A 16,207-nucleotide genomic window follows, 5' to 3' on the forward strand; every position below is an offset into this window, starting at 1 on the left:
TTTCCAGTGTACACGGAACAAAAAGGTTTGTGAAGTATAGACTGTATTGTCTAAAAGAGTTCATAGGAGGTATTTCATGCATAGCTGCTTGATGAAATCTACTTCTGTACCATAATTATTGCAAAATGATACAAGTTGTTAAAATCTACAAAATGAGCCCAAGAAAGTATAGTACAGCTAATTGAGTTAATAAGTAATTGATATTTGCACAGTTTCCACTAACTATATATTTTTACAATTGGAATACTTTGTCATTCATTTTTCATTCTGTAAGGATTTGTGATGGTGAGACATAAAAAAAATAACGAAAAGCACTCATTTCTTTACTGGTTTGACACAACAATAATGGTGTTTTATCAATAAATGTATTTATATAAATGTCAAAGCATTCAGGAGATTATTTGTAATTGATGGGTTTAGGGCGCCCTCTGTAGATAAAAGTAAGGTACAGCACAGGATGGAATGAAAGTGGTTTTTGTTTTTGTCTTCATTAGTAACAAAAAAATCTATTAACTCCATGGACCATATACTGCTTTTAATTCAAAAATTTTGTTAAGATCAAAAGGGTCAACTGGTATAAATAATCATCTACAAGAGATCCTATACCGTAACCTAACATTTGGTCCAACGTTGTTGAGGTAAAAAAAATATTTAATAAAGTTATTAAAACACCCAATAGTTCAACTAAATAATGGTGAAAAAGATTAAATCAGGTAGCAAAATCTTAAATCGTCATTAAATCGGCAACACTTTATATGGTAGTAGTAGAAACTGACATGACTCATTTGTTAGGAGCCAACAGGTTCGATCTACAATCTACCACTAGGTGTCCCTAGTGTGCTAAAATAGATGACCCCACACATTTAAGTGACATTTATTACAATGTGTGCTCCGGTGTACGGTTTAAAAAGGTAAATAATTGACTTACTGTGGCTGTTAGAAATAGCAAGTGCCTGGAACTAATTTCATTTATGTTTTAGCATAATTAACGCATGCTCATCACGTCAAACCGCCTGTTATGATGGCAGGTGAAGAACTGTATAGTACCCAACAAAGTCACAAAGAGTCTGACGCCCTTTACATTTTGTTCCTTACATGAACACATTAAGGGTAGTACAATTCCAACAGCATATCTTGTATGTATAGTACCTCCAACTCACAAACACGTCTGCATGTGCTAAGAATCGGAACACTTCCGGATTGTCACTCGACATCCGCGAGATGCATTCATGGACACTCCGAAAATCACAACGTTTTTATTATGCATGCGAATGTCGCCTTCATAAAAAGTCAAAGAGAAACAATAAGTTAATATTGTTAGCACTTACTAACGTAACTCCTAACTCTAACTGTAGAAGTACAATTTGCTGCATTTAAAGGGGGGACTGGACTTTTCTCAGCGCATTGATACTTACTGACATACTCATGCTAGTTCTGTCAACAACAGCAAGACAACACCAACATGTCCGTGCTTATTTGGATGGCACACAAGACGTGTGATCCAGTCCTCTTACGCAAACGAGCGTCTTGTTGAGTCTTTGGAGAGAAATTTAGAGGTCTGTGTATGACCTGAGGCGAGCAGTCAGCGGTGTTGTGTTAGTTAGTATCAATGCGCAGAGGAAAGACGTTTTGGCAGTTTTTAATAATCAAAATACTGCAAGATAGCAACTATTACATGTTATCATCAGTGTACATGTCAATGCATGATCACGGCATGTATATTAAATGATGCAACCTTGTTAGAGGGTTTCTATAGAGGGCTTCATAGGTGTATCCCAGTGACAACATTGTAAGCTAGCTCATTAACTAATTTTCTTGTGTTATAATGCATGTAATAATATATATATACATATAATAAATTATGGGATTTTTAAAAAGTGCAGTTTCCCTTTAAGTGTGCGCAGAAATCCCAGAAAATACATTTACAGTACACTCAAACTATGTGAATTCACATGGTGCCTTTGACCGCAACACTTCAGATCAAACATTTTAATTTGAATCAATGACAACACAACTGAAATCAAAATTAATATTTTTATTATTATAGGAGAAAAAAATCCTAACCTACATGGCCCTGAGTGAGAAACTGATTGCACACCCCCACCCCCCATGTCCTGTCACATTTCTGTTCATAAAATAAAGTTAAGAATCATAGTTGCAAATTGAATATTTTTTTGACAGTCCTAATTTAAAAACAGAATGTCATGTCTACCGCTGAAGGCAGTGGAGCAGGTACCACATTAAAACAAGCTATTCCTCCAACAAAGCAAATAGACCAGCTTGATGTCAGTGACTGCAGACCTGAGGAGCCAGTCTGGCCTCATATTGAGGACACTGAGGAGCTTCAGTGTCCCAGTTCTTAAAAGAAAACCTTCTCTTTTTCCAGTTGGCTAGCCATAGACACTAGGGCCTTAAAGCCAAATCACGGTGAAGGGTGGGGGGATGGTGAGGTCTCGGTGCCCACCACTTGGCGTGGACACTCAAAAAGAAGGTGAAGGATGCCGTGTGAGCAATTGGTTCCAATTGACAGAGGATTGGTCATGGTCAGTCTTGTGAGTGGAAATCCACGTGAGAATGTAGCATTTGGACCAGCAAGGGGCACAAGAGGCCAACAGTCAGACAATGGGGGCACTCAGAGGAGTCTGGATGCTGTGTTGATTTAACTCTTCATCGGCTGGTTATCCATCGCAGTTATTGCAAGTCGGCGCTTGTGATGTTCAAGGGCAGAAAACAAACCTCACTAGTGATTTCTAATACATTTATATCAAGAAATAATGTATCTATAATGCTGTAATAACTACCAGACACTCTAATTGAGTTAGCGCACCTACATAAACTTGAGAGGCAACCAGACCTCTGACTCTTTTACCAATTAGCAAGGCCCCGTCGGCTGAATGTGACCGCCTGCCTTAATGTCTCGGAGGGCCACAGGGTCAGCGCTCAATCACAGCCTGGTTGGAGAGGTTGTGTTTGAACGACTTGCTAGTTGACAGGGCGGGGATGGGGTCAAAAGGAGTGGGGGCAGGGGCAAGGACTCCTGCCAGCTCTAAAGAGTTGCCTTTTGTAGCCAAGACAGTATCCGAGGCGGCCAAGCCTTTCAGGGCCTTGCCTGCCCCCCCCTCCCTCTCCTCCAGGCCCACAACAGTTGATGACAAGGCCCCAGCTGCTAATTATCCGGCTGATGGAGAGTCACTGAAGTGGGGCTGTCAGAGCAAGGGGTGGCCCTTGTGTCTGCAGTGGGCTAAATGTGAGGGAGGGATTCATAAAGAAAGACCGACATGAGCAGGAAGTAATTCAGCTCAAATAAATATTTCTTCTAGTTAATCAATCCTCGTCGACTTCCCATCAGTCCTTTTCAATCCTCAAAAGCTCCAAATGATGTTTGATTGTCACATAAATTGTGTATGCACTGTGAGCAGGAAATTACAATTTATATAAAATAGTAAAAGTTTAACACATATACTTATATCCTCTATGAGTCCATCCTACAGCAACATCTGGCATACAGGAGCAGTGCCATTAGAATTCCATATAAAATAGTCTTTAGATTGGAATTCCCGAGCTGCATGAAAGCAAGTGAAAAAATACTTTTAGTTTACAAAAAGTGTAGTTTTCAGCAATTGTTTTCACAAAAAAAAAAAGAGCACAAACTTACAAGTCGTAATCTTTGGTTTGGCAGAGGAATAGACCTGCACAGAGTGCTGGTCCACACAGCATCCCGAGAGCGTCATGTCAGGCACTTTGAAATACAACTGGGAATAAAATAACAGGATAATTCATCACACGACAACAATGTATTTTTATGTAATTATAATTAAATTATAGAAATTTATTATATTTCAGATTAGATTTCAAAATTCCTTACAAAAACTACTACATACTATGTATAACTGCAGAATGACAACTGTAGATGTAACTTACTTTTACATAGGCAGTAAGGTCTGTACAAAGAGGGTCAGTCGGTCCTGCTGCCAGCCCTGAAAAGCTGATCCTGCCTTCCATTGTGACTTCACGAGATTTAGGAAACTTTTGCCCTAAATGTTCATGAAGAAAAAAAAAACTTTTTAACAGCAAACCTTAAAAGTGTTCTCTGGATTGCCAACACGTACCCAGGACCCATACAAGAAGGTTCTTCTCCTTGGAAACATCCAGTTGTCCATAGCCCACTTTAACGTCCACAGATCCCATCTGTGGCCTGCACAAGAAAAACAGACATAATGCGAATACAGTAGATGAAAACTGTATTTAGATTTAAATAAAGAGGTATTAATCAGTATAGTCTTGATCTAGGGTACAACATTGCTTCAAGGTTCTGAACAGTTCTGCAATAAATGTGATATTCTTGAGGTTGGGATTGTGATTCTCTGGGACAATTTTATCACACAAGCACACACAATATTGTTCATTATCATCATATTATTAGACCCCATCATTGTCTTGTTGTTTAAGAAACTTTCAATGGCCTTTCTACTCTTCATCACAGGAGGTCAAGGAAGAACAGTTGACTAATTGTGACAAATATAGGCATATTTGTTCAATTTGTTCTTTTCGTAAATACCTGCTCACTGGTAGGCAAGATATTCACTGACCTTGACCTTCACTGAGTAAATAATAATAAGATGTGATGATAAATAAATATAAATGGCATAAGATTGTTTACCTGTTAAAAAAAGGCAGGCGTGCTTCACAATACTCAAAACTATTCTTTACACTTTCATGTAGTTTGAGGGTTACTGACACAAGAAGGTGGTTCTCCTCCTCTTTTAGTTGATATGACCCCAGTATAGGGGGAACAGGGACCTGTGGAAGATTTAGGACTCATTTACCAAAGAAATGTGCTTAAATTAGCTGTGTGTTTGTAACCTGTGATGTGTAGCCACAAAGTCGAAATGGCTCCAAAGGTGGAGAAAAAGGAAACTTGTAAGGTCCTGAGAAAGCCGAGCCATCGTCGTTATCAACACTGCATGCTGTTAAGATATTGGAATCCAGTGAGGTGACGCAGGGATGCACCAGGATGTCCTGTAGAGGTGATCCATTAGGTGGTAGCGTGAGGGTCACTGTCACATTTGGGAGCACCCCCTCAACTTCACACTGTTGAAAGTAAGACAAAGTACAGTGAAGGAGACTGACAGCGAATAAAAGGTTGTTTTGATCTTACTTTGCATATCACCGTGCCGTACACATCCCACATGTCCTGTCTACTCGGGTCACCGTATTGCATTGAGCGTACAGTTTCAGTCAGCGCTATGTTGACAACAGCACGTCCTTTGTGGAAGCCCGTCTTCCAAACCGGCTGTTTCTGGTTCCCAGCAGGAGCAGGCACAGAAGATGAAGAAAGTACCCCCAATGAGGGCACATCTAGTGGCATGCCAAAAGGGCAAACATGCAGGAGCACAGAGGGCAGCACTGCCAGGCGAGAGGCGATCACCTCACTATCAACCTTACCCCCTGAGTCCAGGAGAAAATTCTGTAATCCAGTCAGAAATGTGATGCCCAGTGAGACAGACAGCAGGTTGGTTAAAGGTGGTCTGGGCTCAGCTGGGACATCCACTAGACCCAGGCAGGCTAGAATAAGAGGTCCATTAGTAATAACCAACACTGGCCAGAGAGTTCCCTGGCCAGGACCGTCCACACACAGCTCATAAACAGGTGTCCGTGGGCAGCGACGACAATCATCTCTGAGAAGGACGAATGGCTTATGTGGGTCTGAGAGGCCGAGCTCAGTGAGCAGGAGCCTGAGCACAGTGCTGTCCTCCGGCACAGCTACATACGAGGAGCCTGCTAGTATCTTTGCACGGTGCTCCACTGTCGCAAACCTCCTGTGGGTGAACATTGAACACAAGCAGCTAGAATTAATGCGATGTACTATTAGTACACTCCTACTATCATATGCAATAATATAAAAGATAGATTCATAAATTAAAATAAAAAAGGTAAATAAAGCTACGTACGAACCTTGAAAACCGTACTGAAGCATTTTCCCCTTTATCTTGAGAAATAATCCACAAAGCACGAAAACTCATTTATCTAGTTGGACCGAACGAACGCTACAAAAACACAAACAAGTTTCCAAAAAGTAAAACTCTTATTTCGTCATTTAATCACCGGACTTATATATTACTGAAAAACATCACCGACTGAGCACGGCTGTATTTCCTGTTGCTGTGTCATGTGACAAACAAGCGCCAATCACCTGACAGAGACGCATGCGTACTTGCGAGTATTGGCCTCCGTCTCCACCCTTCTCTAACCATTCAGGAAGCTGGGCTGCTAAACCAGCTAGCTGTCAACAAAGGGCAAAATTGTTGGAAATTAGCAAATCCATGTGGAAGTCGGCGGCAGTGCCGACCTTGCTTTACTCCATCCAAGTTGTATTCCGTCACGGCGCCAGCTGATTCTTAAACATGGCGACGACTCCTCAGCTGTTCGAGGTAAAATGATTGCTGCTGTCCTGAGTTGTGTTAGCTCTGAGTAGCTAGGTGGCTAACCACCTTAGCTTCTTAGTAACCTGCATGCACTTTGTGTATCAGTATGTATTAACGAAATTACGAATCAATGTGATGGCTTGGATCAGAACTGTTAATTTTAAAACAATGTCATTAGAAGTAGTTTAATATCGCTGGTATGCTGGTAAAGAAAATCTTTTCTGGTTACTGTGAGATGATCGACGCTATTATTTGTATTTGTGCAAATTAGGAGCCATTTGATGCAGATGAGTACATTGAAAGATTAGCATGGAGGACACCCGGAGGAGGCTCCAAAGGAGGAGCTGAGGCATTTGACCCCAAACGGTAATGTTTTGTTATTTCTTTTATTACAAAATATTAACTGCATCTCTTTAGTCACGAAAGCGAATTATGCCGAATTATACGTTAGTGTACAAGGTTGAAAATGGTCTTCTCAACTCCATTGACAGTAGCCAAAAAATTAAGTCTGCATATTCATTGAACGAGAAAGTTAATTTTCGGGTGAATCTCCACTCACAGTGACAGGTTTTCACCGCTGGGGCCGTGTGGGGATTAATTGGAACGCAAATATAAATGAAATTTTCATTATGAAACACTCTTAATACAGTAGTAATCATTCTGACTTGCTTATTTGATGATATGATGCACACAAAGTAAGGGGCAACCTGCTGAGACATTCAGGCGCACTCGTAATTTTGAGTGTTAGGCGCTAATTGTTTTAAATTTTTATTCACGTACCCCTGTTAGGCGCTAATTGTTTTTAATTTTTATTCACGTACCCCTTTTGGCAATTGACGTACCCCACTTTGGGAAGCACTGATTTGCACTATGAAATTGTGTTGTTTACAGTACATTTGGTGAGTAAGTTATTTTCTGTAAGCACATATTGCCACAACACTTAAATTGTACATGTGGTTATCCCTCTTACCTTATTTACTTCCTCCATTAAACTGTTGCTACCACCTCATTGGAAGCTCAGAGACAACGTATATTCCGAGGCCACCACATTTGAGTCACCAACCCCGGGAATGAGTGTTGACTGGGAAATGCTGGGAGATGTCTTTAAGCTGCAGCCATTGCTTAAGGAATTAGTGAGAAGATTATACACTCATCATTTCGGGATGTTTCCTGCTCTGTGAAATATGCTGCTGACTTAGAACATTTGCTCTGCAGCCCTCATGGCACTTGAAAATGCAGCCGACGAAGCTGCTTGAGCTTCTTAAGGCCGGGCTACCCAAGAATTAAGCATCTGACATTATTCTCTAACTAATAACAGCTGTATATCCGTGAGGTCAGTGGGACAAGTTTAACCGTGTAGACTCAATTACTTTTCCAGGATAGCTGTGCTTTTTTTTTTTTTTTTTAAATGTGGATCATTCCTGTTTGAAGTTCTGTGTCTCAATAACTTTTTTTCCCATGGTTTCACAGGTTGTTGGAGGAGTTTGAGAACCACATTGAGGAACTGAAGCAGCTGGATGAGAAAATTCAGCGGCGGGTTGAGAAACTGGAACATCAGTGTCACCGTGAGGCTAAGGAGTTTGCACACAAAGTGCAGGACTTGCAGAGGAGTAACCAGGTGTGTTTATCGACCCACTTGGACGTAAGGTTAGGTATCTTGTGGAGATGTTAGACTACCATTACACACAGTGTTTGCTAGTTAATCCTACATGTTTACATGAGTCATATCTGAGCAAAATGAAGCTACTGACGAAATGATACTTACTGTACACGACATCACCTTCAAGCACTTGTTGCAGGTGGCTGAGTCTGCATGTTTTGAGGTGAAGTACAACCACAATTGTGAGTGTATTAGCCTGAGCAGTTTATCTGCGTAGGTCAAAAACTAGCATCAAAGGTACATACATCCCCTTCATGACACATGAATCCAGAATTTGGGAGCAGGAAGTCACATTTCTAATTATAGTACAGAGAATTGCTCCTTTTTATTTCACCACATCACAAATTTTGCTTCCTCCTCTTTTGTCAGGTGGCTTTCCAGCATTTCCAGGAGCTGGATGAACATATAAGTTATGTGGCAACCAAAGTTTGTCACCTTGGCGACCAGCTGGAAGGAGTGAACACTCCACGACAGCGAGCCGTAGAGGCCCAGCGTCTTATGACCTACTTCAATGAATTCTTGGATGGGGAGCTACGTAGCGATGTCTTCAATAACCCAGACAAGGTGGGTATGATGCTCCCTCCCTCGGTGTGTTTATATGTTTGTGTGTGAGAGACCATTGAGGAGGAATCCTGCTTTGATATTGCCTGAGGTGAGACTGAAGAGCATTATGAAGTAAACCACACATAATAACCTGTCAAGTTCACCCCCCCGCCCCCCAAGTTGCATCCCATAGCTAATTAGGATTAATAAACTGTCATGTGCTGTTTGCTGTTTGTTTGCTGATTGACGAGCATGGATGTCAGTGGGTTCTTGTCAACGCTAATTACATTTACAGTAGGTGTCGTATCGGAGCAAAGATGCGGTACCAGCAAGCACCCACCGCAGCCATTTAGACCACGAATGCACTCAAAGTTACACGGCAGAGTTTGTGGTGGTTTTACATTCCCTCCTCTTGGTAGGACTGCCATGAGTAGATCAGCGAGTGTACGGTCCATCCCAGAGTCAATAGCTTTTTTTCCAGATATGGATGCAGAAACATCAGTCTAGATTCCATTTCCTGATCATACCTCCAGATGAGGGGGGGAAAAAGAAAAAGTTTCAAGTGAATAGCTGGAGGGGAATGGCTTTGCTAATCCTCCTGAAAGGGAGGGCTGGCCCGCCAGCGTGGAGACAAGTGCTGCTAAACCCTGACTGCAGGGAGACGGCTACATTACTTACATGGGATTTAGCTAATCTTAGCTGGGGGACAGATACTTAGAAAACCTTCGCTGAGCAGAAAGGCTGGATCCTTCTCACGGGAGCAGAGTAATGATGTTAGCTGAGGCAGGCATCTGCGGGAACAGAGGAGTTGCAGACGGCGGGCCTTTCGCGGTGTCCGGGGCTTTTTACAGTCAGCGTGTATGTCAGGCGGGGCGAGGGAAGGGGGGGGTGGTTTCGACAGGGGCCCCCCGTTTTTTTTTTTTTCAGACAGATATCCCTGGTCGGACAGATTATTGAAGGCGATTTGGAATCCTGCAGGATTACAGGCCATTGAGAAAAGGCATGGCAATAAAGAGCTGGATGTGCTGCTAAGTCAGGACCGCTGGTGCCGATGCCCAGGTGAGCGCTGCCTGTTATCAGCTCGCTGTTCAACACCGAGAGGCGGAGGAGGGCTGTTTTAAGATGATGATCCCCCAAGTGGACACACTGCCGGCGGCCTTCTTGCTTTATTTCTGAAATGTCCACCTCTCATGGTCATGATGGGCTCGCTCTCTCTCTCTCTTTCTCTCACTCTCTCGTGTCTCCCCCACACTGACTTCCTCTCCCTTCTGCTTCCTCCTTCAGATTAAAGAGGCTGCTGATATCATTCAGAAGCTGCATCTCATTGCCCAGGAGCTGCCATTCGACAGGTGAGTCAGGCATCCTGGAGGCAGCTTTAGACAAGGGCACTGTCAAACAAGGGGAAGGTGCTGTATTAAGCATGTAAACTGTTCATCACTGTCTAAGCCGATTGAAGAATTTCACTTATTTAAACTGGAGTTAATTTTTTTTTAATGGGGATCTGGACTCTTATACTATTATGTACATTAATGGGACACTTCATTAGGTACCCGTGTATTTATTAAAAATGTCAATGCTTAGATGATAATGCTCAGTTTTTATTGACATTGTTAGAGAGGTGTGAATTTAATATTTTTATAATTGTTGTATGTTGCCGTGGTGTAGAAGTGGATGGCATGACAGAGCTGTTTCTAACTTTTTGGTTACAGTATTTAGATTTAAAATACATTATTATGATATTATTATTATAAATACAAAGAGAGTATTTTTTCTAAATTTAAATATTTATTCAATATTAGTGAAATCATTTTTCCCTTTAGATTAGATTAGATTAGATTAGATTCAACTTTATTGTTATTGCTCATGTCACTGGTACAGGGCAACAAAATGCAGTTAGCATCCAACCAGAAGTGCAGTTTTATAAGTACCTTAGTAGTAAGTAAATGTAGAAAAAAATGGACAGATCTATGTAAAAAAAAAACTATGACATATATATTTCTTTTCTGCTCGACAGTTTGATGACGCAGCTTAATCATGATAATCTTAAAATTAGCATCGTAACTCCTCATCTGTTGTCTGCCAACTTGCTCACCCTTTGACACTCAATTGGTTTATGTGAGTGACAGGAAGAAAAGCCCTTGCTGTGACTGTTTTCTAGAAGCAGAATACTGTTTGGGTCAAGGCAGTAATGCTATTATACTCCGGTCAAAAATGAACATTGTTGTTATTTTTTTATCCATCTCGTGATCTCAATAAATGATGTGTATGTTTTATATATGCCATGACTTGTGGAATTGATGGTGACTAATCATCTTTGTGGTTAATTTTGTGGTTTCCAGATTTGCAGACGTTAAAGCCAAAATTGCAAGTACGTTGACCACATGCATCGCCCTCTACAATAATCTCCACTAAAAGGTTATTTTCTGAACAGTATTTTATTTTATTTTTTACAATATTGTTGTTTTCAGGTAAGTACCACGACCTGGAGCGACAGTTAATCCAGGAGTTTACTGCTGCCCAGCGCAGGGGCGAGATTGGACGTATGCGGGAGGTGGCAGCAGTTCTCCTACATTTCAAGGTGACTCCCGGATGTGGTTTGTTTTTTGTCAGTTAATCTTTGCTGTAACCATTTATAAGTAATGGTTTCCATGTGTTGGTTAAGAGTAATTTCTAAATGAAGTAACACTGTAACACAATGTTTCTAAAGGGCTATGCACACTGTGTGGATGTCTACATCAAACAATGTCAGGAAGTAAGTGATGTTTCCTAGGCTTGTTCATCAGTTGGGACAAATATTTATATTAAACTTTCATATTTATCCTAGGGTGCCTACATGAGGAATGATGTGTTTGAGGACACAGCAGTCCTCTGCCAGCGGGTCAACAAACAAGTCGGTGAGGTGTTCAGCAGCCCGGAGACCGTCATGGCTAAACTGATCCAGAATATCTTTGAAAACAAATTACAGGTACCAATCGTGTCTTCAGGTTGTTAAAAGTTGGACTTTCAGTCCTGGATTCTGACTGGCTTTGTATGTGCAGGCCCACGTCAGGGAAAAGCTGGATGGCACACGACATTCTGATGTGGAACAATACCTCAAGAACCTCTATGACCTTTACACTAGGTAAGTCGCTGCTCTTCTTATTTCATTTCTTCACCCTCATGTACTGTATACTCCGTCTCCAAATTCTCCAGAACCACTGTGTTGGCCCCCAAGCTCACTGAGTTCAATCTGGGCTCTGACAAGCACACCTTCCTGTCCAAGCTCATAAAGAGCATCTTCTCCTCCTACCTGGAAAGTTACATCGACATGGAGAAGGACTACCTTCACACTCGCGGCGCCATGATTCTGCAGCGCTACTATGACTCCAAGAACCACCAGAAACGACCACTTGGCACTGGCAGGTCAGACCGCATTGCATGGTTTATTCACTTATTGCCCAACAACTACATACTTATGTTTAAAGTATTTTTTCTATAGTATTCAAGAGCTAAAGGAGAGGATCAGACAACGCACCAACCTACCACTGGGCCCTAGTATTGACACCCATGGAGAGACATTTTTGTCACCGGAGTTGGTGGTCAACCTACTGCAGGAAACACGGCATGCCTTTGAGAGGTGTCACAAGGTGAGCAGACCGTTTGGGGGCAGGTGTATATGCAAAATTACATACACGCTCCTGCTGTTTTTCAATGCATTAATTGCGCTGTGTCTTCATTCGTGATGATGCAGCTTTCAGATCCTGCTGACCTGCCCAAGAATGCCTTCTCAATCTTCCTGCTGCTGGTGGAGCATCTGTGTGTGGAGCACATTGACTATGCTTTGGAGATCGGCCTCTCAGGTATAGTCCCTTTTTGCACGTTTGAGAACCAGGACACAGGAAGGTGTTATTGGTATGCTAAATGTTACAAGTTCTCCGATAAAACTGCCTTTTGAAGGATCAGTTGCTATGCTATTTTTTTATTAGTCTTATTGCTCTTATACTGTATGTTTCACTTTCACCTCTGCAGTTTTAGTGATGAGACTATATTTGGCCTGCAATGAACAGTTCTTTAAGTGCATTGTTTAATCATGTTCTCTCTATCGCTCTCTCTCCCTCCCGTTCTTGCCTTCACACAGCAATCCCCTCTGCAGATGCCAAGAACGCCAATTTGTACTTCCTGGATGTGGTCCAACAGGCAAACTCTATATTTCACTTGTTTGACAAGCAGTTCAACGACCAGCTTATGCCTCTAATAAGGTTGGTTCAAGGTTAAAGAGTTTATAATATTTAATATACACTCACTGGCCACAGCATGGCTATATCAAGAAAGGTTTTTGGCTCACTGCACAAGAGGGGCAAAATATCATCGTTACCTTTCAATATGGTTCCCAAACCTTTCACAGTTGTGTACCCTCGACTAACCTCGACTCCTGCACACTTAAAGGGGACCTATTATGCCCATTTTTAGGCCCTTTGTATTGAGTTGTGGACTCCTATAGAGCAGCTATACATGATAACAGCACAGAAAGCTTTCTAGATCTTACAGAATCTGCACCTATTCCAGTTGTATTCCCGCAAAAATGGTCTGTTTTGGTTTTTAATTTATTCCACCCACATCCCGCCTCCAGGCACGCCCACTCTGGTGTGGTTGGTCACATTCCCAAGTGCTTTAGAGGACTTCCCGTGTTGTGCCGCTAGATGCCGAACCCATCTAGGAGTTGTCTGTTTTTAACATACAACCGTATGTGTTGGATCCCGAATTTGGTCCGAAAGTAGAGACTGGACAGTCCGAGGTTTGATGTCTTTTGCTGTGCTTTGGTGTGCAACAGCATGGAAATAATAACTTCCATGCAACTAATGTTACACGTTAATAGTTATAAATAATTATGAAAACAAAGGCACCTAATGTAGAGAAATCAATAAGGAATTGAATTGAATTGCTGAGCCAAATGGACATATGAGCACATATAGCAAGAGATTATGCACCAAGCAAAAATGCACAGCAGGACAGAGCTAGCATTATTCAACCTCACTTCTATGCATTTGCGCACAGCATTAACGTTTGTGAAGATGAAAGGAAGAATAGAAAATACACGTCTGTGCTGTGTCAGAGAAAGACATACACATATGTCTCAAACACACGGCACACAACTGTGGCATACGTGTAAGGATCATTGAACAAAGTGGTTACTACACCTGAAGAAGACAAATTATTCGCAAAAGCAAAAATGTAAATTGTGGGCTTTCTAACAGTACATCCACAAATACAAATGATCTTGAAAAAGATGAAAGACTTTTAATGCTCCACTTCCTCATCAAAATTACTTAGTTGCTCATCTAACGTGCACAGAACAATGCTGTCACCGTTTTTGTTTGAACTGCACTACCTGTTCACATGAGCATAATACGAAAATCTGTGTTCAGCACTAATATTGTCATGTTGTTTTTAATTTTGACAAACTGTGACTAAACACTGTTAGCTTCATGAAGGCAGAGTGGTTGATACATTGCTTGTAGTTGGTTGTATTACATTGCACAGGCATACACAATGAAGTGTGCATAATAAAAAGGTTCTTAAATAATTGCCGTCTTAAATTACTAAGGACATTAAGGTGTAAATATGACCTCTAAAATGTTGACATTTTGTAATCTATGATTGCAGTTCATCTCCAAAGTTGGCTGAGTGTTTGCACAAGAAGAAAGAAGTAATAGAGCAGATGGAGGTGAAACTGGACACGGGAATAGACAGGTCAGTGTGTGCTGACGCCGGTGGCTTTGAAATGCTGTACGTATGTTCACGATGGATGTGGTTCTAATGCTGCAGAACGCTAAACTGCATGGTGGGACAAATGAAGCACATCTTGGCAACGGAACAGAAGAAGACTGACTTTAAGCCGGAGGACGAGAACAACGTCATGATCCAGTACACTACAGTAAGACACGCAATAGAACTAATACATGACTTTGCGTTTTTGCTTTTTTAACAACGTCCTCCGCTTTCCTGTACTTTCCTGCAGGCTTGTGCCAAGGTGTGCGCCTTCGTTAGTCGGCAGGTGGAGCACGTGCGAAAGTCTATGGACGGCAAGAATGTGGACACGGTGCTGACGGAGTTGGGTGTTCGCTTCCATCGCCTCATCCACGAGCACTTGCAGCAGTACAGTTACAGCTCCATGGGAGGCATGCTGGCCATCTGCGACGTGGCTGAATACCGACGATGTGCCAAGGACTTCAGGGTGAGAGGGGGGGCAGAGGTCCAGGGCAAAACATGGCCTTTTGTACAAACACTCTGCTTTTTCATTCTTTTTAAAGAATAACTACTGACTCTCTACTCGGTCCGGAACTAAGGATTATTTTTTAAGTTGCAATGTTTAGTTGAAGCGGCACGGCGGTCTAGTGGTTAGCGCGCAGACCTCACAGCTAGGAAACCAGGGTTCAATTCCACCCTCGGCCATCTCTGTGTGGAGTTTGCATGTTCTCCCCGTGCATGCGTGGGTTTTCTCCGGGTACTCCGGTTTCCTCCCACATTCCAAAAACATGCTAGGTTAATTAGCGACTCCAAATTGTCCATAGGTATGAATGTGAGTGTGAATGGTTGTTTGTCTATATGTGCCCTGTGATTGGCTGGCGACCAGTCCAGGGTGTACCCTGCCTCTCGCCCGAAGACAGCTGGGATAGGCTCCAGCACGCCCCGCGACCCTCATGAGGAAAAAGCGGTAGAAAATGAATGAATGTTTAGTTGACCTAAAATCCACATTTTTAAACCAGATTTCTGTCATGTGTTGTGGTTCTTTTTAAGTGATTCTTGAAGTGTTCTTACCTGTATGTGTCTGTTCCGCAGGTGCCTCTGGTGCTGCAGCTTTTTGACACTCTGCACGCTCTCTGTAACCTCCTGGTGGTTGCCCCCGACAACCTGAAACAGGTGTGTTCAGGCGAACAGCTCACCAATCTGGACCGCAACCTTCTGCACGCCTTCGTCCAGCTTAGAGTGGACTACCGTTCAGCCCGACTGGGCCGTCACTTTAGCTAATGACCGGACCGATACCCACCGAATGCCGTCCGTCCAGTACTGCGGTCCGCTGTCATGCTTCAATGAGTTGATGCACTTTGGAGATTTTAGACTCCTCCGCTTTAGAGGATGCAATAGTCCAGCCCCGATATGCAGACTCTCCTAATGGATGACATCACAAACATGATGGCTTCTTCTCCTTGAATGTGGGATAATGTGCATTTTACCTGCTTTTTTTTTCCTCCATGTTGATTTTTTTTCAAGATATTTAAATGTATATCAACTGTTTTTAAATACTAATTCATCACCCATTCAAAGGATATGACAGTAAAGGGACATTGATTTATCTGCTTATGTACAAAAAAACATTATTTTTGATTGTGCCAAATCTATACATTCTCTGGCTGCTCTTTTGCACCGGAATAAACCCTAAAGTTGCTTTAAAGTGAGCACTGTAAAGTCACACACACAAAAAAAAAACCCAATCGGGACTGAGCCAGCCCAAGAAAGCATGCGATAGAGCTCTGTCTGGATAAAAGAGACACATGACCACCTCACTGACCTTTGACCTATGAGCACAAAGCAAAGGTCA

The 16,207-nt window shown here is 42.1% G+C and overlaps 2 protein-coding genes across 2 annotated transcripts; one reads left to right on the forward strand and one right to left on the reverse strand.

Moving 5' to 3' along the window:
* Positions 1–1,916: 1,916 nt before the first annotated feature.
* ap5m1 (adaptor related protein complex 5 subunit mu 1) lies at positions 1,917–6,206 on the reverse strand. Its single transcript, XM_058091130.1, has 8 exons — positions 5,956–6,206; positions 5,159–5,819; positions 4,864–5,091; positions 4,661–4,800; positions 4,110–4,195; positions 3,922–4,034; positions 3,656–3,752; positions 1,917–3,562 (listed from the first exon to the last, which is right to left on the reverse strand). Exons 1-8 carry the CDS (start codon positions 6,021–6,023, stop codon positions 3,486–3,488), a joined length of 1,470 nt encoding a protein of 489 aa, XP_057947113.1. The 5' UTR covers positions 6,024–6,206; the 3' UTR covers positions 1,917–3,485.
* A 20-nt stretch (positions 6,207–6,226) lies between these two features.
* Positions 6,227–15,965, forward strand: exoc5 (exocyst complex component 5). The gene is made up of 18 exons (XM_058091129.1): positions 6,227–6,431; positions 6,697–6,791; positions 7,896–8,043; positions 8,455–8,649; positions 9,913–9,977; positions 10,968–10,996; positions 11,097–11,206; positions 11,336–11,380; positions 11,453–11,593; positions 11,667–11,749; positions 11,821–12,030; positions 12,107–12,254; positions 12,359–12,467; positions 12,746–12,866; positions 14,272–14,358; positions 14,434–14,542; positions 14,627–14,842; positions 15,448–15,965. Exons 1-18 carry the CDS (start codon positions 6,405–6,407, stop codon positions 15,634–15,636), a joined length of 2,127 nt encoding a protein of 708 aa, XP_057947112.1. The 5' UTR covers positions 6,227–6,404; the 3' UTR covers positions 15,637–15,965.
* Positions 15,966–16,207: the final 242 nt, after the last annotated feature.

Source organism: Doryrhamphus excisus, chromosome 13 (assembly GCF_030265055.1).
Source record: "Doryrhamphus excisus isolate RoL2022-K1 chromosome 13, RoL_Dexc_1.0, whole genome shotgun sequence".
NCBI classification, from domain to species: domain Eukaryota; kingdom Metazoa; phylum Chordata; class Actinopteri; order Syngnathiformes; family Syngnathidae; genus Doryrhamphus; species Doryrhamphus excisus.

What these genes read in the sequence shown, in the direction of transcription:
- ap5m1 (XM_058091130.1), bottom strand. Translation starts at nt 6,023, where the DNA reads ATGAGTTTTCGTGCTTTGTGGATTATTTCTCAAGATAAAGGGGAAAAT. An exon ending in CCTTCTTGTATGGGTCCTGG is followed by an intron (nt 4,035 to 4,109) that starts GTACGTGTTGGC and finishes ATGAACATTTAG; the next exon opens with GGCAAAAGTTTCCTAAATCT. An exon ending in ACCTTACTGCCTATGTAAAA is followed by an intron (nt 3,753 to 3,921) that starts GTAAGTTACATC and finishes TTTTATTCCCAG; the next exon opens with TTGTATTTCAAAGTGCCTGA.
- exoc5 (XM_058091129.1), top strand. Translation starts at nt 6,405, where the DNA reads ATGGCGACGACTCCTCAGCTGTTCGAG. An exon ending in ACATCAAACAATGTCAGGAA is followed by an intron (nt 11,381 to 11,452) that starts GTAAGTGATGTT and finishes TATTTATCCTAG; the next exon opens with GGTGCCTACATGAGGAATGA. An exon ending in CTCTATGACCTTTACACTAG is followed by an intron (nt 11,750 to 11,820) that starts GTAAGTCGCTGC and finishes CAAATTCTCCAG; the next exon opens with AACCACTGTGTTGGCCCCCA.